Source organism: Enoplosus armatus, chromosome 14, assembly GCF_043641665.1.
Source record: "Enoplosus armatus isolate fEnoArm2 chromosome 14, fEnoArm2.hap1, whole genome shotgun sequence".
NCBI lineage: Eukaryota > Metazoa > Chordata > Actinopteri > Centrarchiformes > Enoplosidae > Enoplosus > Enoplosus armatus.
The window spans coordinates 13,521,245-13,542,442 of NC_092193.1; the positions used below are offsets into that span (position 1 = coordinate 13,521,245).

The 21,198-nt window shown below is 42.4% G+C and overlaps 1 protein-coding gene across 2 annotated transcripts in view; it reads left to right on the forward strand.

Moving 5' to 3' along the window:
• The window catches only part of LOC139296477 (ephrin type-B receptor 1-B), a 153,778-nt gene that overhangs the window by 102,123 nt on the left and 30,457 nt on the right, over nucleotides 1-21,198 (forward strand). For both annotated transcript variants that reach the window (XM_070918883.1, XM_070918884.1), the window contains exons 6-7: nucleotides 11,459-11,583; nucleotides 19,413-19,575. In XM_070918883.1, coding sequence (XP_070774984.1) covers nucleotides 11,459-11,583; nucleotides 19,413-19,575 — 288 coding nt within the window. The remainder of the gene's footprint in view (nucleotides 1-11,458; nucleotides 11,584-19,412; nucleotides 19,576-21,198) is intronic.

A 21,198-nucleotide genomic window follows, 5' to 3' on the forward strand; every position in this document is an offset into this window, starting at 1 on the left:
TCTTGCTTTTTAACACTGGTAAAGGTAATCATCCCTCCAAAAACAACACATGAGTCATTTATGAAACCTCTTTTTGGAGGTTCACATCTGGAGGCTGAAGGCTCTGGTTGCTTCACAGACTGACACGTCTCTTTGTTGTTTTTCTTTGGTCTTTTTTTAATGAGACTTTGTTTTGATAGCCATACTGCACAGCAAGTCAGTACTTCTCTCTTCACGGAAGGCTACACCCCAGTTGAAACCTCTCTGTAAATCTTCAGATTTATACACTGACACCATTCTGCTCTCTGAATGAACAAAAACAAAAAAGAGGATTACAACAAAGAGGATTAATCTTACTTAATTCTGTCCTTTTCATATATTTGAGTTAGACTGAGCATTAGGCGTGAGCCACAAAGCCATCATTTCTTTGTTTGCTCTGTTCTTAGCTTAGCTGACAACAGACACAGACATGTTGGACTGCGAGTTTCACCTTTAGTGTTGTGTAACAGCTATCCAGATTCAGCTCTGTTCACTGTTCAATACTTTAATGTCAGACTGGTGGAGACGGACCAAAGATAGATACATGGACAGCTGCTGTTTTCAGGCCATGCTGAAAACTCCTGCTCTCGCTCTCTCTCTCTGTCCTCTCTCTCCTTGTCTGTCTCTCTGTATGTTTGTGTGCATGTGTGCGCATTCTCTGACTTTGCCTGTGATGGATCTGAGCCCAGCCAATGAAAATGACCTTCATCCTGTTATATTTCTCTCTCTTTCTCCCTGTCTGTCTCTCTGTGTGCTTGTGTGGGCTCATCCTCTAACTGCGGCTGTGATGGGACCTGAGCCCAGCCAATGGAAATGACAGGTCGAGGATATTGTCTTTGCCGGTCCTGCTTGCTACAGCGTTTGTCATGCTCTCGTAAATCTTTGACTTGTACACAGAAGCACCCATCAAGGGACAAGCATTGACCAAGTGAACAATTTAAATGAGGCTCTCTTCATGTTCCTGTGTTTCTGTGCATGAGGTGGAGCGTGAAAATCACAGCGTGAGCTTGTGGGACCTAATAACAGACATGAAGTGGAGTTACAGTGTGGTGAAAGACGAGATTGTTGGTTGAGTTCATTCTGGCAATGTTCCCATAAGGAAAGAGTTAAAAGTTTGTCAGCTTTGGTCCCTGTTGGCCATGCACTCTGTGCTATGTTTTCTGTCATGTTCAGTTGAGCGTTTGCGTTGGCAAATACATAGTCTGATCCAATGATGAAATACCTAATGTCAATTGATTTCAGAATTACTACATTTATTTCAAAGACCAGTGTAATAGAAATTGCTTTATCCAGATCCCTTTTGTATGGGAGTACATTTTGAAATTAAATTTGGTGGTGGAGGGCATACCGTATTTGATTACGACGACTCTCAGAGGAATGTAATGACCAACTGAACTTGTCTTTGTCTGAGAATCAGTCAGGGGAGGAGTGGAAGGGAAGACAGGGCAGGATGGAGAAAGGGAGCGCTTTTTTTGTGTGTGACCAGACTGCTAGACTGTGACAGTGAAGGAGAGGAAAATGAGGGAGTAAATAGGTCTGATTATCAGGGTGCCTAATGGTGCTGACTGTCCCCATTTGACAGGCTAATAGCACACTTGACAGATAGATGTAGAAGAAGCAATGCCCAGGCCTATTGTTGAAGTCTGCTGCAGTAATGAGGTGTCTGCCAGTAATCTGCCAGGCCTATGTCCAGCCCTATGTGGCCCTTTGTCGCCAGGTAATTGCACTGTTCCTAGTTTCGACAGGGGGTTTCATTGGCAGGCCACTGAGGAGGTAGAAGGATCCTGAAGGGATTTATGTTGATACGGCACTTCAAAAACTAAAAGCGTAGACAATCTTTAAAATGTATGGCTGTTGTTGTGGGTTCATGAAGACTGTTGCATTAGGAAATTCAACTTGTCGCCATTTTGTGGAACCTTGAAATCCGCTTGTCCGCTCATTTGGTGTTTTTGTGCACTGCGCCCTCGCATGATGCAAGGTTGCGAGAGGTGGCGTAACAAAATGCAAGTTCCATGTAAATGAAATAGCAATAGGAGAGGTGTTTGAATTTTATCAAATCCTGGAGGACCATGTCAATTCCCAACGCAATTCCAGTCATCATGCTTACAATGGGGTCATCACCCCAATCATACCCAATATATTGTAATTGTTGCAAATGGGAAGTAATGTGAATTTTAAAACAAAAAAACCTGATAATAATCGAAATTGATACATAAGCACTACTTCGACTTCTATTCAGCTGCTGTCCAGGGTGTTGGTGCTCATCTATAAACTTTTCCTTCATCTCAAAGCAGCAAAATGACAACAGCACAATCAAAACCCTGCTGAAACTTAATTGATTGCTTCAGCATCAGAATGACAACTTTTGCCCTTAACTGTGAGACAAGAGCAAATGATGTCACTATTTCAACTAAACAGATGAACAATGCACAACCCATAATGTCCTGTATATGTCGGAGACACCACCAATAGAATAGACAAATGTCTTTGTTGATGTGACACGGTTGTGTTTACGAGTTTATGTTTAGGGAATGCACAGGTGCACAGATATTCAGGATGTGAAAGTTGAAATTTGTCAATTGAATAATTTCATTGTGTTTCTCTTTTGAATTGGAATTTGTTTATCTGAAAACCATGACTCTGGCAGGCTACTGATTTAGACTGCGTTGTATTAAAGAAGCCGTGCCATGAAAGTGTGCATAAAAGCTTACACATTTATACGTCATAAAAAGTAAGTTTTTTTTATTTTTGTTTTTCTTACTTTTAAAAGTGGAGTTCAGTTTAAGGTAAAGGGGTGCACTGCTCCCAGTCTCCTCTCCTGGCTCTGGCGTTCAAGGTGAGCCATTTTCGTTGTGCGCTGTTGTGCTCAGCACAGCTGTTAAAAAGGATGATGGAGGAGATGAGTATTATGATTGCTTAGCAGATAATAATTAATCAACATACCCTCTTATTTATTTTCCATCTCACCCATCTTTGTGTGCCTCCGCTTAATATGAAAGTAAAGTGCAAGTGCATTTATATATGGACTCACTGTCTGCGCAACTTGGAACAGATATTGCGGATGTCTCTGGGACCATGTCACGAAAATAAGGGCCTGTAATGTCAATAGCATTCAGTACATCTTTGTTTAAAGGACCGCTTCACCCATTTTCAACCTTATCTTAATTCACAGCCCTTATATTGACGGGCTCATATTCAGCATTACACTTGTCAATAACATCCCAAAACCTACAGCTGATGATGGTGTTTCAGGCCAAGCAAAAGCAAGACAAACTGCAGTCTAACTCTGTTAGTTTCAAAGTCTCACAGTTCTGTCTGGGTAAAAGAATGACAATCATACCAAAATAAGTCTTTCTTGCTTCTACTGAGCTCAAAACAACATCATCAGGGATGGGATTTAGGAGATAAACAGAGCCTTCCCATGTGATATAGACTGCTGGCATGGGTAATGATATATCATTACCCCTCCACTACTGTAAGAATGTCAACCTATGAGAGAACAGATAGGTGAAGTGGTCCATTAAGTCAGATTACCCAGGAAAGAAAACTTTGTGCTTGTCTCAATGGAGTCTTTTTCAACTTGACATGGCCTTAGTGTGGACTGTTGTGGGATTAAGGAAAACCAAGAGACCACCTAGAACCGTAAGGTAGCAGTAGTTAGAGGGGTTATGGCGTAAATTGGCCATGAGAAGATAAAGGTGAGAGGGGGGAAAGGAGAGCGTGGATGAGGAGGAGGAGAGGAGGGAATAATGGAGGTGAGGAGGGAGTGGAAGGGATTTAGTGTGAATCACCGAAGAGGCCATTTAACTGCCCTCGATCCCAGCGTGTGTCTGGGAGGAAGGACTGATCAATAGTGTGATTTAGGAGTTCATTCACGGCCTAGGCTCTCTGGGAGATACACACACACACACACACACACACGTACAGATACAGACACACAAAGGTTATCTACTGCCCCCACTTAGGCTATCATTCACACCTGACCTGAATTTAGTCATATTTATATATGTTAGTCATTGAAAAATAGCCACTATATGTCTCTTTGTGAAATAGTGTGGTTTAATTTTAGGGGTTGGAGACACTGCTTCTAGTGAATTTATTTAAAGACTTAAATTTATATATGGTAGTCACATTGTGGGTGATATAAGTACTTGTGGTGAAAACTACAGCCATGACCGCCATGTTTTCTTATGTAATCCATCCTGGACACTTGAGCTACATCCACCACTTCTTCAGATGAGGAGGGTATTTTTCATCATTTACACATTTTACAACTCCTTTCTACTCTGAGTGGTTATGCGGGGGTGGTTTGGTGAACAATGAATGAGTAAAAAAAGCCCATAAATCTCCTGACTGGTGCTATCTATTTCAACTAATGCCTGATGCTCAACAGTTCTCTGATCTTACTGGCACGGCCCTCTTGACCTAGATCGTGTGCCAAAAATCCCTCAGACCACAGAATGCCAAGTATATCTACAAACAATCCTCCTCCACTTAGCGGCTCTGTTTGGAGATCTATTCCCACAGAAATGCAAACATCACTATCCTCGGCCTTCTATGGGCAAGTCCAACCGGGTGGGTTGCATTCAAGATAGTAAGATGCAATGCGCTAGACTGAAATCCAAACAACCAGATTAATTAAAAAGATCTGCGCTCTGTGGGGTTCTAAAATCAGATGAGATGTTAGGCAAACATGTCTGTGGATGGTATTCAAGACACTACTCATTATGTCTTTTCAGTTTACAGCATGCAGAGTTTGTTTTTTTTTTGAGGTGGGGAGGGGGGGCTTTTTCCCTTGTTTCGTCCCTCTCACTGCTGCCTCTATATATCAGAGCTATGGTGTCCAAGAGTTTCATCATCTTAGACGGTTCTTCAAGCTCTCTCCGGGTGCCATTTTTATTTCATTTGATGCCTGTTCTCATAAATGTTGGATCCTGTCCATGGACCCAGAAAGTGAGGTATTAGCTGCAGGCAAAAATAAAAGTGTGGGCCTGAATGCTACTGAGCCCCCTCGTCAATTCTGATGTCTTCATATAGTGTATTAAGAGAGGCAGGAAGCGTGTGTGTGTGTGTTTGTGTCTATGCAAAAGTATGCTCATTCAGTGTACTTTTTTATTATTATTTCTTCACATGGAACAATGTTCAGAATCCTCCACATATAATGTGATTTTGAAAATAATTCCAACCATGGTTCCTTGACAGAAATCCATGGTGCTGAACTGATCCCTCTTCATGATCTTTGAGAGAGGCCCATTACTATGTAGTCATGGCTGGCTTGGCCCTCTGAGTCCCTGCTAATAGGGAGTGTAGTAGTTAAACCTATGCCTTTGACAGACGCACAGCACATGACTATAGGCTGCTCTCCTCATCTGAGACACTGAGCCCCTCTTAGAAGGCTGCATGGTTCAATGGTGTGCCAGCGTCTTAAAGTGCAAACCACAAGTGCACTTGAGAACAACTCGGCTCGTGTATGTGGCCATATGTATTTGAGCACTTGTGTGTTTTATTCTGTACACAGAGTTGAATGGGCCCTTGGTACAAGATCAGCTGACCAATTATAGTACAACTTTCTGCCCTATCATTTCACTGAGAGTAACTGAGGCAGAGCAGGAACTTCCAACTGGGAATTCAGATTTGAAAGATGTGCTGCATGAGGCACTTAAAACATTTATGGCCAATTTGGGTTGGAGCTAATAAAACTAATATTGGCAACTTTGGGGGGTACAAAAGATAGAATTTTTACTCATAATTTAAAAGGGAACTTCACCGATTCTACACATTAAGTTCAGTTTGTAAGTCATGGGGAATACTACTCAAACAGTTGTTTGATGTCTTCAGTGGCTCAGGAGGGAGTCTTCTAAAGTCAGAGAAAATAACCCTGGTGGTGTCATCATGGTTAATTTGGCTTGGAGATTACCAATTTTAATCACAAATTTGGGGAGTGGAGTTAGACGTCAGCATTTACCAGGCACGTGTCTAATGAAGACATAAATTGTTAGTTGCTTATGGGAATGCCACAGTAGATTAATCGTACAAAGGTAAAGAAGCTATTCTTTCTTTCATCACTTTCTTTCAAACCCTCTCTCACCTTTTCTCTCTCTGTCTCTCTCTACCCCCTCTCTGTCTCTCCTTTCTCTCTGTCTCAGCCAGACACTGGGAGGCTTTGACTTTGATTAATGGTGAGCCAAGCTCTGCATTAAAAGCCAGGGGCAGCTCGTGGGGCCAGATAAAAGTGGAGCACAGGAGCAAGGGATGGGAGAGATGGAGGGAGGAGAGAGGAGTGCAGGACATAGTCACCAATCACTGTCAGCATCATCGTCCCAGGGTGACAGTGGGGGACGCAGTTGGAGGGGACAGCGGTGCTTCATTGGGCTGAACCTTACCCTCATACAGGCACAACACATTGTCTCTGACAGGCTCTTCACACATTGGCCACTAGGACACACAGACACACATGCATGTGCACACGCTCTTTATCTCTCTCTCTCTCCTGCTTTTCCCCTCAAAAACATGGTCAGTGTCTGTCCAGTGGGACGCCAGTGAGAAAATGTTTTTTTCTTCTTCAGGGAGTGTAGTGAGAATCTGTGTTGTAAAGATAGAAGTTTATAATCAGATATTCAGATATGCTTACACATGCTAGCCTAGTAATCAGACTAAATTTATTTTCACTTCATTATTAAGTTTGGCATTGTGTTAGCGAGGGCTACTTTTGCCTCAACCAATTGGTAGTGAAATATCCTTCCCGCAGTTGTCATTCCAGTTGACATAGAAACTTTACTTTACAGTCACTAAAGTCAAGTTAAAAAAAAACAAAAACAAACAAACATTGCATGAGCGCATCCATGATGTAGGAGTTGCTCTGGCACAGGAAGATGATGTCTGGATGTTCTTAATCCCACCTGCAAACCTCTGATTGGCTCGGTTGCTTCTCCAAATGGCGGTAACAGCAGTGAATAAGCACAACACCAGACCTATTTGAATCACTGAAATACATCTTATATGTGGGTGGTGATTCAGAGGTCTCAACCCAGGCTATATACACATCAGACACTTAGCAATTGAAAACATGCATAAAAAAATTCTCCATGGTAAAAATTGGTGTTTTACTGTCTGTGCGCCTGAATGCATGAATTGAGTTGGGACTAAGACTCGGGGCTGTGGAAATACCTCTCCTCCTCAGCCCCTTTTTCCACTGCAGGAATTTCTGTGTGTGTTTCTGAGTGCCCCTCCCTTGGGTCTGTCAGGAACAGTGTGTGCCTGTGGCCGGTAATTGATAATGCGGCCCAGGCAGCCCTAGCCCTGGCCGGTGGAGCGTGAACTAGCCTGAGAGGCAGAGAGGGTGAAGTGCACCGAGGTGAAGCTTAGCCCTCACACTCTGTCTAGGGTATGAGAGAGAGGGAGAGAGGGGGAGAGAGGGAGGGAAGGAGGGCAGGAGGTGAGAGGCAAGGGAGGCAGACGAAACAAATTCCAATCGCAGAATAAACAGAGCTTGTTCATTTGTTTAAAGTTACATTTTAGGTAATTATCTGACACTCAAATCAAGGAATACTTACCCTAAACTGCAGAATAGGCCATCTTCCTAATGCGATTTACAAGCAACCACTTGAAAATGTTAGGGGTTTTTCTACTTACAGAACTCCTGTGGCCATGGAGTGGTTATGCAAGGGTGAAGTACGAAGAGAAGGAAAAGATATAGAATAACCATTAAGGAGTCTGATGAAAAGGATCATTTAGCGGAGAGAGGGTGCCATTTGCTGCCTTTTGAATAGAGGAGTTATTCAGAAAGATGGTGAGTGGAGACCAGGTGGAGCGATGACTAGGCCTCAGCAGCGAGCAGGCCGAGAGCCAAGAGGCTGATAGGCACAAAATGTAGAGCATGGGCTTGTGCAGGGCTGTATTTATGCCTGCAGACATGGGGGTGGAGATTCCTTTCCAACGCTGTATACAAACACCAAGGCTTTGATCTTAATATGAGCAGCCACAGAATCAGTTTTTAATCAAACTTACTTGTACATTCACAAATTGGTTTGATGAGTACGCTTGGTCGGATTCATCTGTGAACTTTAAATTAGAGTTTATCTTGGCACCTTGGAGGAGTTTGTGATCATACAGTAGATTCTGGGGCATATTCACATGCCTTAAAGGAGATTGATTTGTACATAAAAGCTAAGCAATATGTATTTTCATTTAATATTTTGTGGCATTTTTATTAACACATTTCTGTCTTTATCATAGATTGGTGTATTTATACCAAGGATTCCACTTAAAACTTGGTTTCAAATCCTCTATAACATTAAATAACCATGACTCGAAACTCAGCTAATCTGCTGTGTGCGTGTGGTTGGATCAGATTCTATTGACAGTGCTGGCAACATGAGCAAACAACCCCACATCTGTCATCATATTCTGATTCAAATGTTTCTCCACCCTGATTGGTGCCTGAAAGTATGAGACATCACATTTTTTCATCCGAGCCCTGCCCACATCAAACTGGTAAGAAGAGCACAGAGAAAAACACAAATACAGAAATCTCCGAACTAAAACAGCTTTGACTTTGGCAGAAAATAGCGTGTTCATAGCACCACATTGTTTAAAGTAAGAAGCTGACGAGGACATATGTTTTCAGGGCCTTTAAACCCATTTTCTCCAAAGTTTTTACATTTGCAAAGAATCTTTTGTTGGGTAGGCTTTCCTACCTCTGATACACTGGAACTTTTTTGTATATCTTATCTGCAACAGTGTTTTGTCTAGAATAAAGAGAGGGGGGAAAAACATGGCAGGTAGCGTGGCCGGTGAAAAGACAAAAGACCTACAGAACCTTTAACTTGATTAACAGGGATCCAAATGATCTTTAGGAAGTGTATATTGATTTGAACTGTGCTTATTTTAGAAACTTGAGCCAAGCCAACACTATCTGTGACATTTAGGAACTTGTTAGCTTGCCCTAGACAACATATATTAACACAACAAATACATGTAGAAGAAGTGAATATCAGCTCCGGGAAAATGTACTTTTTCCTCACAGAGGAGAGAGTCTGGGGTATTGAACTACCTTGACGCTTCTGTCAGCAGTGACAAGATATCCGGGGATTTGCTAAATGTCAACAGTGAGGAAATCTGTCAAGGTATGATAACAAAAAGACAGTGGGATGGACATGTGCAATGGCACATGACACCTGTTCTGATGGTAAAAATGAGGGTCATTTTCAGTTCAATTAAATTTTTTATTTCAGGCAGTAAAAAAAAATGCTTTCAGCTGATCAGATGCTGCACTGGTTTATGCAGGTCTTGTTCGACCTGAGTAAGAAACTGTGTTTCAACAGGGTGTGGTAATACTGGCCTTTATAATGCCTATAATAATTTAATCATTTTAAAGAAGTGAAACCACACACAGAAACAAACACTGACGCCCATGCACACACATGCAGTATATACAAAGTTTTATTACTGATGACTGTCTTCCTTCTGTCCAATAACACAATCTCTGAGCGTCATGTGAAGAGCGACGAGGAACAGGGATGATGGAGGGATGACGGTGCAGGGAACTTTAATGATGGAATGAGCAGGAAATTGCCAAGTGTTTGGGTTAATTGTCAGCCCGTGTGTGTGTATTCAGGTGTACTGAGGCTGAAGGATGGAAGAGCAGCTGGGCCAAAACCATCACAATACTAGACCAATTTGATTCCAAAGGGTTTCATTTAATGAATAATGTGTGGTTCATGTACAGGTGGGGTCCTTTACATGTTTTGTATTGCTAGAGGATGTCCTCTTTATGAGTATAGTTCCTATATAGAATGTATAGAAACTTAGGGTCCTTGTTTTGTTGAAGATCCAGTGCAGTCTGCTTCTGTGTGCGAAGTGGCAGTTTCATTGGATCTAAGCATATTTTCTTTCCTGCCTGCACTGTTTAGTAATTTCCTTTGCACTGAAATCAGCGGTGGAGTGTACTGATATAAAGTGACACAAATGTTCAGGAAATCTTGCCTGTGTTGCTGCATATTTTAACACAATCAATTTTGTGTCATTTTTATCAAGTTACCTCTAGATAGGCAAATCAGATAAACCCCATTTCAATCTAACACACATTCCCAAACTAAGGTCTAACTGAATGGCTCCTGAATGAGAGCAATTTAAAATGACCTACTACATGCTATTCTGAGTAATACATTGCTATTGTACTGTGCATTATATTGTAAAGTTGGTTGCATATGCTTACTAGCTGCATTTGCTTGTGCACAGTCATGGTATTACTGCAACACAAAAGCCATTTAAGCTATTTACACGACTGCATGAATTATTTTTAAAAATGCAATTACAGTACATCAGTGAATTACTTGTATTATGTCAGAATGATTTGAAATAACAAATAGACTTAATTTCTTACGTTGTTAAGCTTAGCCATATGTGGACCTCTGTTGCAAATTTCAAATATGAACCAACTGCCACTTTTAGAATTTAAAAAGCTTCTGAACAGACTTAATTACTAATTGCATCCGGTGCATGCTGTGGATTGCACACTTAGTGCTCCTATATTTTGTTCAAGTAGCCAAGATTACTCAGTCCAACAGCGCACTGAATCCAACACGATTGGTTGCCGGACTCACGCCAGACTCGTGGTGACTGAGAATTCTGGCGCAAAGGTAGCCTGTGTCCCGCTAACTGGAGCTGACACTCAGCCGAAGTCCACACCCTCAAATCTTTGCCAAATCTGGCAGCCTCATTTTGGCCAAAGCCGGCACATATTTGATCCTTCAGTGCCAGAATGTGGCTGAGTGCAGCTCTAATCGGCCCGACTCAGCTGGCTACCTGGTTACTTATGAGTGGCAGTTGTACTGTTTAAACTTGGATTTTGTGCTGAGTACTGATATCAGTACTGATTTATTCTAGGTACACATACAGGATGATATGTATGGTAATTGTGCACTACTTTAAAAAATGTGTAAAATGTGCACCATCATTTCTGAAATTATTAGTGTGGATAATGTGTCAACTATGATAAGTTGTTTGAATATTAGGCAGATAGTGAAGTGGTTGTCTCATAGCTGGCTTGATATACCTATTTTGCATCTAAAGTAAAGAATCAATATGTCTACAAAAGGGCACAGTTCCACATGTTCATGTTTTAGGTTAATATTAATTGGCTGACGAACTGAACTGTATACATAATCTAAACTCTCACTGAGTGGATGAGGTAATACTGAACAATCAAAGGAGTCTTCCCAGACTAGTGTCTTCACCTCGCTGCACCAAGCAGTCAGCATTAACAAAAGAGACTCTCTAACTGTTACACTACCACTGGATGACTGCACATTTTTTTCCTGGAAGTAGATACCTTCTTATACTAGTCAAACAGTTGTTACACTATGTGAGACATATCTGTAATGATAATTGTTATTGTAGAAAAGTACTGATTCTGTGTTAACCTTCCTGTGCCCCACAGCTCCCTCCATAGTTCCCATCATGCACCAGATCAGCTCCACCATGAATAGCTTCACACTGTCATGGCCACAACCAGAACAGCCCAATGGTATCATCCTGGACTATGAGCTGCGCTACTATGAGAAGGTAAGATAAGTTACCGTGTGTGTGTGTGTGTGTGTGTGTGTGTGTGTGTGTGTGTGTGGAAATGCATGAATTGACATGTGTATGCCTGACTGCATATATATATACTGTAAATGTTTATTTGTATGTGTGAATATTCCCGGGTTTCTGCTATAGTGCCAGCTCTTTCAGATACTAGGTGTTATCTCCTACTCTTCTCATGCACAGCATGTAAACTGCATGTAAAGCCCACAAAAATCTAAGCTCTCCCAGATATCTGTGAGCAGAGTCCCCTGGGTTGATAATATGTTCTTTCACTGTGTTCACTCCATCTCTCCCACTGTTCTTTGGTTTCTGCTGCTGATGAAGTGAATAGGTTGACCTCTGCTCCAGGCCCACTCTGCACAGTGCAGCAACCTGTCCCGCTGTGAAAATGCATTGCGTCTGGGGGGAGTCACATCGACCCGTCTGCTCACACACAATACGTCTGCTTTATTAAGTCACCAGCCCTACCCCACAGCGCCTATGCTGCTCCAGTATTGACCTGTAGGCTTTTCCAGAGGCCTGGGACATAATGATACCTAGAGATCGGAGACTCTAGCTTTTTGTTTGGGCCCTTGTTTGTCCTCCTAAAGCTGATCGATAGGCATTGCAAGGTTGGCCATGCATGTTTTTCCCCAGTGCTTGTCATCTTAAGCTAAGACTTTTGTGTGACTTGGTGCACCTTCACCCATGTTCTGCTTTCCAAATAAAAGATAAAAATCGATAGAGTTTAATAAATGTTTTTCTTTTTCTGTTGAGTTATTTATTTCCCACAAACTCATCTTGGCTAAGGTTCGGGGATCAATATTCACAACTCCACTTTAGAATAGTGTTTGTCACATTTAGCATTTTCTATCAGAGAGAACAACAATCATGTTTTTAAATGATGTTTGCAGTTGGAAACTCAGTTATCCAATAATAGCTGCATTGCTTGCTGTTTCCCCCTGTGGCATTGCACAGGTCATAAAATTGAATCCAATTGCCATGGCCCTGAGAAACCTTATCTGCCAGACAGCTTAGTGTCGTGTAAATAACACTTATACAGCCTCCCATTAGCTCATGAATATCAATGAAACCTAATCCTATTGATGTTTATGTAGCGTGTCCTCATACAAATAGATGAGCACGGCATAATTACAAATTAGTGAATTAAGGAGGACAAGATTGCTAATTGCACTGGGATGATTCAGGTGACAGAGAGGTTGTGCTCTACGCTGTCTACCTCTGTCTTAATGTACCTTCATATTCCCCTGTAAAAGATGTACCACCATGTGAGTGTGAGTAAGACACAGAAGGTGAGTCAGAGTGATTGCTTTGTGACACACTGGGCTGTGGAGATGAGATTTCCACATTGGTGGTCCTCCTTTGACACTCTGTATTTTGGATCTGACGAGGCTTTTTATAGGTTCTAAACAGACTTTTCTCCCGTCAGCGGCTGCTGTCTAAAGTGACACTGTAGATGTGTTTTTGTGCCTGATTAAGCACCACCCCTCAGAAGAAAAACAGCAGGCGTTTGCAAATTTGGGCAAAAGAATCAAACACAAGTATATACCATGTAATGTCAGTGTAATGTCCATTCAGTTCAAATGCATGCATGATCCAAATCCACAGAAATTGTCAGTGTCACAAACGTTGGCTTGGGTTGCTTGCATGCATGTTTAGGCAGCTCGTTGCATATGAAGAAGCAGGGAATTAAATTGCATTCCATCGAGGTCAGTCCTGCCAGCTCTCCATTGATTCTCTGAACGCTTGAGAGGTCCAGAAAATCTGGAAGTGCCACGCAGCCGTAATGTGATGATGTGGCCTTTTAGTCATAAAAGGCAATTATGGAGGGATGTCTCGCACCATGTCTATCACACACTCCCCTGCACACTCCCAGCTTTACCCAGCGCCACAGGTAACTTATAGACTGGATAATGCAACCATAAAAAAGTGCCTTTTTTTATATAAAAATGGCCCTGCTTTACTCGCCGTCTTTTTTTAAGTATCTCACCGATGCCTGCATTAATCTGAGAGTAGTCACACTGTTATGGCTCTGGAGTTGATTGTCTCAGCGTGTCAGCTAGTCCTCTCCACAGCAGAGAGCTGTCTCTCTGTACACTCCATCTCACAGGAAGCCCCCTGTACACATTTACAATAGCAGCTTCTCCATCAGCATGGCATTGTCACACTCTGTTGAGTAATACTTCAGGGTAATCATAAAAGAAAATTCTACTTTTATTTCCAACCTTTGCTTAATGTTGTAGTTTTAGCCATCAACCTGATAACATATTTCTCATAACTTTAACTGTTGTAGACACAGGAACACATGTTTTAAATAATGATGTCAGTAATTTTGTGTTCTTTCTAAGATTGTTTTTGAGACATGTTTGTCTTGATTTGATAGTTCACAGTAGAGAGTGACAAAGTATGTAGAGTGAGCGGGGGGCGACATGGGACAAAGGTCCTGAGATGGTTTTGAACTGTGTACATTGTGCTTACATGGTTGTGTGACCTTGACTTTGACACAAGCATGAATATATTAAGAACTGGATACCATGTTCCAAGATGGTGCCCTATTCATTCCAACGAGGGCTGTTCTCCAGTTATCCAGTGTGTTGTTTAAGGTACCTGCGAGACAATGAAATACGATCCAGGAAGTCCAGTTTGAGCAACACTGTAATGTGACACCAAAGCTCTGCACAACGGTTTGTAATACTCACAGACAGGATTTTATAACTTTACCATGGCGCGACAATTGCAAGGTAAACTGTAGAAATAAGCTGTTTGTGTTACATGTACGAAGTAATCCAAGGAATGTGCGCTCACGTGTATTTGATTGCAAAAGTTGAGCCTGGTTCAACTTTTTTGCAGGATCCCCCTGCACCCCCACTGCGCAGACAGATTGGCTCCATTCAAATGAATTAAAGGGCTGCGTTGTTTGGTCAGACAAGTTGGTCTGAATGTGGCCTTAGTATCACAAAACACAAGCACCACACACACATAAACACACTTGTAGCCATGCTGGACTGTGTGCAATAACAAATTCCATTCAAGGTAATAATTGGTAATATTGCATTTGTTAAAACCTGTCTAAAGGCTTGTGTTATGTGGCCTTAATGGACACATTTTAAACGTGTTTATTTGATGTCCACAATTTCTGCAGTTATGATGGTGCATAAAATCTTACCAATAGTAATATTTCCCCAAACTACAAAAATAAGACACAGTCTTCCACCTACAGTACAGTGGCAGTTTAAGCTGTAGTTGCATAAAGGAAGGGGATGGTAATGACTCACAAAGACTCCATTTTGACAGTTTCACCTGAAAGCTGCAGTGAGTGCTGAAGGCTTTTCTCTGAACAGGTTTCCCTCCCTTCTTCAACCCACCTTCTCATTACAGATTAAGTGGTCCTGGGACCCTGTAAATTGGGAAGCAAGATGAAATGAATTAAAGGTTTGCAGAGAAAAAGTGGAATCACATGCTCCCGGTCTCTCCATTTTTCTCCTACCCTTTTTCCTCTGGCTGCCTGAAAATTTGGGGAGGGTGGAAATAACTCAGCATAGCGGAGGTCAGGCCTTCCATTAAGGCTGGAGCAGAGCAGCCACTGGCTCTGGTTACTGATGGCTCTGTGCGTGTTGGTGTCAGAGACAGGGTGTGTGCATGTGTGTGTGAGCTGGCGTCAGTGTTTGTGTGCAGTAGTTCAGGTGTATCCATTCTGGATGACAGCAGTGCTGTCATACTGCAATGTGAGAAATTCAAGAGCCAATACAAGTTTACAGCATGTCACCAGGATCTGCAGCACACTGACCGTCGCACCATCTGCATTTCTGGCACTCTGAAACAGCCCTTTGCATTTTACATACAATTAGCGATTCCTCAGAAGAGAGGCCAGGAGAAAGTATTTATTATTCCTTTCTTCTCTCCCTGCCAGCCTTCAGAGTCAGCCACAACACTTTTTTAGACATACACAGATGTTGTACATACAGGTTTAGATTTTTAATGGAACCCGTGAGAAGCAGGACTTGTGCAGCACTCCCTCGTTCCCAGAGCTTCTTCTCTCCCCCTTTGTTTGTCTCCCACCCCCCTCACTCAGGTCTCCTTGCTAGTCTCCAGGTGAATGGAATGTAAGAGTCATCTGAAAAGGAGGTGGTTGCAAAGAACAAGAAAAACAAATGGAAAGCGCTGAAGCAAAATAAATTTCCCTTCAAATTTACGGTTCTTCTCACCTCTCATATGCTCATTAGTGTTTCAGTGGGTGGCTTTGCAGAATCAGAATGAGAGGAAAATCCTTCTCTTTGTTTTTGTTGCCGTATTGGTGTTTTTTTTTTTTTCATTATTATATGTTTCTTTATTTCTCAAAACGATTAAGAGGCTTTAATGGTCTTTTAATATCAGATTTTATCACCATTGTATTTCCATTCAAAATAATTACCATTTTCGTTTTAGATTAGAATTCATGAGGTAATGGTAATTATTTGCATTTGGTGATAAAACCCATTTAGTCGCTGAGATTTAAATTGTTAGTCCGTACCCCCTCCACCCCCTTTCCTTTTCGTCTTTTTTTTTTCTTTCCTTAGGCAATACATTTTAATTTTAACATTAATGGGAGAGATTTCCTTCTTTCATTTCCACTTTACAAACACAATATTAGAGTGTTCTCCCTCATACACTCCCTCCCCCTCTTTCCCTTTGCGTGTGTGTGTATTTGCATGCGTTCATGTGTGTGAGCCTGTGAAGAGGACACATGGTATTCCACCATGTCTGTCTTTGTGCCAGGTGGCCATGCTGTCCATTTTGGGTGGTTGGCATTTTTGGAAAAACAGACACACATAGACCAGCCCACACATGTGAAGTCAAGTCAAGTCAGGTTTAATTTCATAGTCCAATATCACACAAAATGTCTCGGTGCCCCCTCCCCCCCAAAAAGTCTCCTGCAGATCTCCCATCTGCAGTCCTCTGGCATCATAATAGTAATTGGTAGGAAACTGGCAATTACAAAAAATGAATTAAAAGTTTTAACAGGTAAGAAAAACCTAGTATTGGACTTCCAGTAATTCAGCAATGTGATTATAATAGATCCAGTGTGAATGCAGTACAGCTAGACTATAAAATGGTATGTATGTAAAAGTATGTAGGTAGTTTGGGTAGGTTATTGATCAAAGCTAGCTCACTGATTTTTAGAAAAAGAAGAGCAAAGATTTATTAAAGTTCCCTCCTGGATTAAATGTAAAATGTGAGTGTGCTTCGCCATCATTCACTACATGGGAAGCACCTTGAGACAGTAGCCAATAAACAATATATACTAGGGAGACCATTCTTGCTAAATTTGTCTCAGTGATTTTTACTGATTGCTGAGACCAAACTCCCTGCAGCGCTTCCTGTCTGTCACCCCTGGCAATGCTTTTGATTGGCTGCTCTGCCATCTGCTTCCCCACCTGCAACTCTGTCTTTATTTAGCAAGTTAGGGTGTGGTCCTCCTAATCCCCATTTGACTGGCAGCAGGAGAGGACCTCTCGTGGCTGGAAGTCCCTCCTGGCATGGCTTTTTATTGGCTATCCCCTAACCTGCTGGAGTGCTAAATGCCAGCTGATTTTTAAGTGGCAGATGTGGGTGTGTATGTGTGCGTGTGTGTGTGTGTCATATAATCCCCATTTGACTGGCAGCATGAAAGGGCCATTCCTAGCTGGTGCTCCCTCAAGGGATGCTCCCCCATTGGCGGTTTGCCATCTGTCTGCTCACCTGTCCTCCGTTCAAACTCAACAGATGGGGGTGTGGTCCTGAGAAATGCAGGATGACTGAAAGCAGGATTAGGCTCTTCCTGACCCGAGTGGTCCATGTGCACTCAACCATGTCTTATACCAGATGAATGACTATGGTTTCAGTCTCTCTTGGGACTTCATGTCTTCTGCGGCTCTTTCAGATGTATAATTTCCCCCCCGGGGATCAATAAAGTATTTCTGATTCTGATTCTGATTCTGAAAAGCTGCTGCTTTAAAGTCAAGTTTCAGAATTTGTATGCAGCACTTTGGAGAGATGACAGATTGTTTGATCTAATGGACAAAAGGTCTGTGAAATGATTAAACTCTTTAAACCAGTTACATCCAGCATTCCAGTTAGAAACATCTCTTTCCTCTCAGAGGTAGAATGAAAGCCTGTTGGTGCGAAGCTCTCCCATCCCAAGCCCAAACATTTGTCTTCATCAAGCCCAGAGTGTCCAATAAGAGCTAATGTGATTGCACACATCATTATGTGGGGGGGGGGGCAGATTTCATAGCCATGTTTACCTCGTCTGCTCAGTGACGGAGCAACCGGAATGATTCAATTACACCAATCAGATTGGATAATGATTTCGGTGTGGGTTGCTTCTGCCTCGAGTTTCTTATCGCTTCCTGCCATCATCTTCCTTCTCCCCCCCACCCCTGCTTCCTCCTTGCCTATCTACTTTTTCCACACTGTTGTCGAGTCAGATTTTTTATTTACATTTTTTCAGAGCAGTCCTACGTGTAATATGAGATGTAGTCCAGCATTAAACAGTAGTGTGTTTACAAGCTTAAAAAACAGCCTCAATTTACATTGTTTTACTGACACAGGGATCTTTGCCCCTTCACTTTCAAATGCCCCCCTCCCTCTCTACAGTATGTCTGCATCCAGCCATCAGCAGCCTGCAGTAGTGGGTGTAGTGTAGGTATAGTCTTATTTTCTGGCTGTCATATTCACTCTGGGTTATGGGAAGGTGTCAGGCCTAAGTAATTACTGATCCCCCATAGCAGATACCTCCTGCAAGCCCCCAACTACACTGCAGCAGACTGCCTGACTGGCTCTCTTGAGCCAGGAGATAGAAAGACGGAGATAAAGGATCTGGAGGGCAAGTCCCACGGTCAGAACCAGACATTTACATAATGGATGGCTAAATTTATGCATCCATACAGACAAATGCACGTCCATCAGTGTGAAAATAAGACTTTTGAGAATCAAATCTAAAAACAGGGAATGACAGAATGAAGAAAGAAAGGGGCGAATACCTCAATAGAACGTTACAACAAACAGTGATTGCGCAAAAGATTTTTATAGCATTCCCTTTAATGAAAAAATGAAAGGCTTTCTGTGGGTGGAATAGGCCTGCCATCAAATTTAAAAAGCAACCTACTTCAGACAACAAAACAAGAGGATGTAATGTTCAAACTTCTTGCAGTAATTAAACTACCTCATAAAGCACATCTGAAGAGACAAATATGCAATGCTATTCTATTAAGTAGCTATAGCTCCTTGTAATTTGCAAGAAATGATTGCCTTTAATTACCATATTGTGAATGTGTGTGTTACTGTATAAATGGGGAATATTGTGTGAGTGTGTGTACTTTAATGTGTGTGTTTGAAGTTCAAACTGACCAAAGCCTTATTAAAAACTGGAAGAACAAACATATTAGCTCTTGCCAGTTAAATGGGCCTTAAAAACATCATTTTTAAGAGAGCTTCACTGCCGTTAACTGTTCTGTTCTGTCTCTTCTCTGCAATCTTCTGGTTTCATCTGTCCTCTGTCAATGCTGTTTATCAAAAGTACACTACATTTCCTGTATATCTGGTTTACAACAACTACAATATACAACTTAAACAGATTTCCTCCATATTTGTTCCACTTTCCCTGTACTATTTCCTGAATATACAACGCTTGATAAGCTTGTTTGTTGTCTCACTGTCAAACTCCTGCTACTTCCACTGCATCTTGTTTTACCAGAGTTTTCTTAACTGTGTGTTTTAACACTTTCCCGTCGACATCGTCTCTGTAAGTCCTCTCTAACCTGCTCCCTGTGTTTCGTTGCTCCTTTCAGGACCATGCAGAGATTAACTCCACCATCCTGCGAAGCCAAACTAACACAGCGCGCGTGGAGGGCCTCAGGCCGGGGACAGTCTACGTGGTACAGGTGCGGGCACGGACTGTGGCTGGCTTTGGCAAATACAGCAGCAAGATGTGCTTCCAAACCCTCACAGATGGTAAGGATCACCGAGCCAGGAGAGACAGCTCTCTCTGTCTCTCTGTCTCTCTCTCTCCTTCTCTGTCTCTCATGCACACACACACACACACACCCACACATACGCCTTTCAAACTCTTTCAAACACTCTTGTCGCTCTTTGTATTTGTTGTTGCATTAATATTAGTTGGTGAGATAGAGGGGAACCGTAATGTTTGATTGCACTTCTATTTCTACAGCTAAATTAATTTCCTTCACGGTCAGGTTTTGAGTGTGTGTGGGTGCTTTGAATATGTAGAACGCTGAGTGTCTTTTGTTTGTGCAACTAACTGTGCTTGATCCAAAATGCTTAGCTAATTGGTTTTTCACCCGGCCCTTCTGTTGCTGGAGAGCCGTCCCAGAATGCATAGCTGTGATTAGTAGTTGATGAGATTAATTTTTTTTTTTCCGTGGGGGGGGGGGGCTGAAGAGGAGCTGCAACACCTGCTACACTGGCAAGGTGCTGGAACCATGTTTATTAGTGTAAGTCCAAGGAGGTGTGTGTGCAGGGTTGGTGGTGGTGGCGGCGTTGCATACCACTTCCCCATGTAGTACTTTTTCATAGCCTTGCCAGGCAGTGAAAGTGGTGCTAAAATTAACACAGCATGATTCAGTCTGGATGGATTACACATTTGACTGGATATGTGTAACATTCACAAGGCTTGCCAAGGTGCTGCCTCATTGTGCCTTGCAGAACTACGAGCCTACTGTGCACGTGCGGCCATAGTTCATAATGTATCAAAGACAGGAGTGACATTTCCACATTGTCTTGTGTTAATGAGGATGATAACGATGAATGAGATGGTGATGATCTTGAGGGAGGGAGAGATGAGAAGGATAATAATGATGATGAAGGTGATCTTTGGGGCTATTTACCTGTGCAGAGCAGATGTAGTGGGGCAGTCATGGCCCCTTTGCTCTCAAAAGGTGTCTCCCACAAACACATCCGCATGCACGCACTTGCACGCACACGCTTCACGCTCGCTCACACAAACACTGTTAGCAGTTCATCTGTTGGCTCGCTGCCATAGCACGACATTCGTCAAGGCAATTAGCAGCAGACGCTGGAGAACTGGTGACAATCACACCCACGGCTCCACCTCCTGCCCCTCTACTGGTCTCCTCTCCCCGTCAAGCGGCTCCACTGTCTCATGAAGACACCCAACCACTGCTTTCCCTCCATGTCTTTTCTCAAAACATGTAATCCCTTTTGTCTTCCTGTCAGCACATTTTCATACGCCTCCACAAGGTGTCCTTTTGCCGCCTCTATGCAGACAAACACACACATACTCGCAAGCAGCGCAGACTTGATTGACAGTTGTGATGAAAAAGAGGTGATTGGTCCATCAGTAAGGTGCCTGATGTCTCAGTTCTCCAGTTCTCTAATAGGCTGAGGCCCCGAGAACTAACTGATTGTAATAAGAGCCTATTTACCACAGGAACAGGTAGCTGTGTGATTTCTGGCTGTCTGGGAAAATCACCATTCTCATATGGGTGACGGGGAGATTTATCTGGACCTCTCACGCCTTATATGCATCAAAAGAGAACAGGAAGACTGCCTGGAAGCTTGAGTCGCTGGAACATCATTCACACTGTTTGCTTGAAA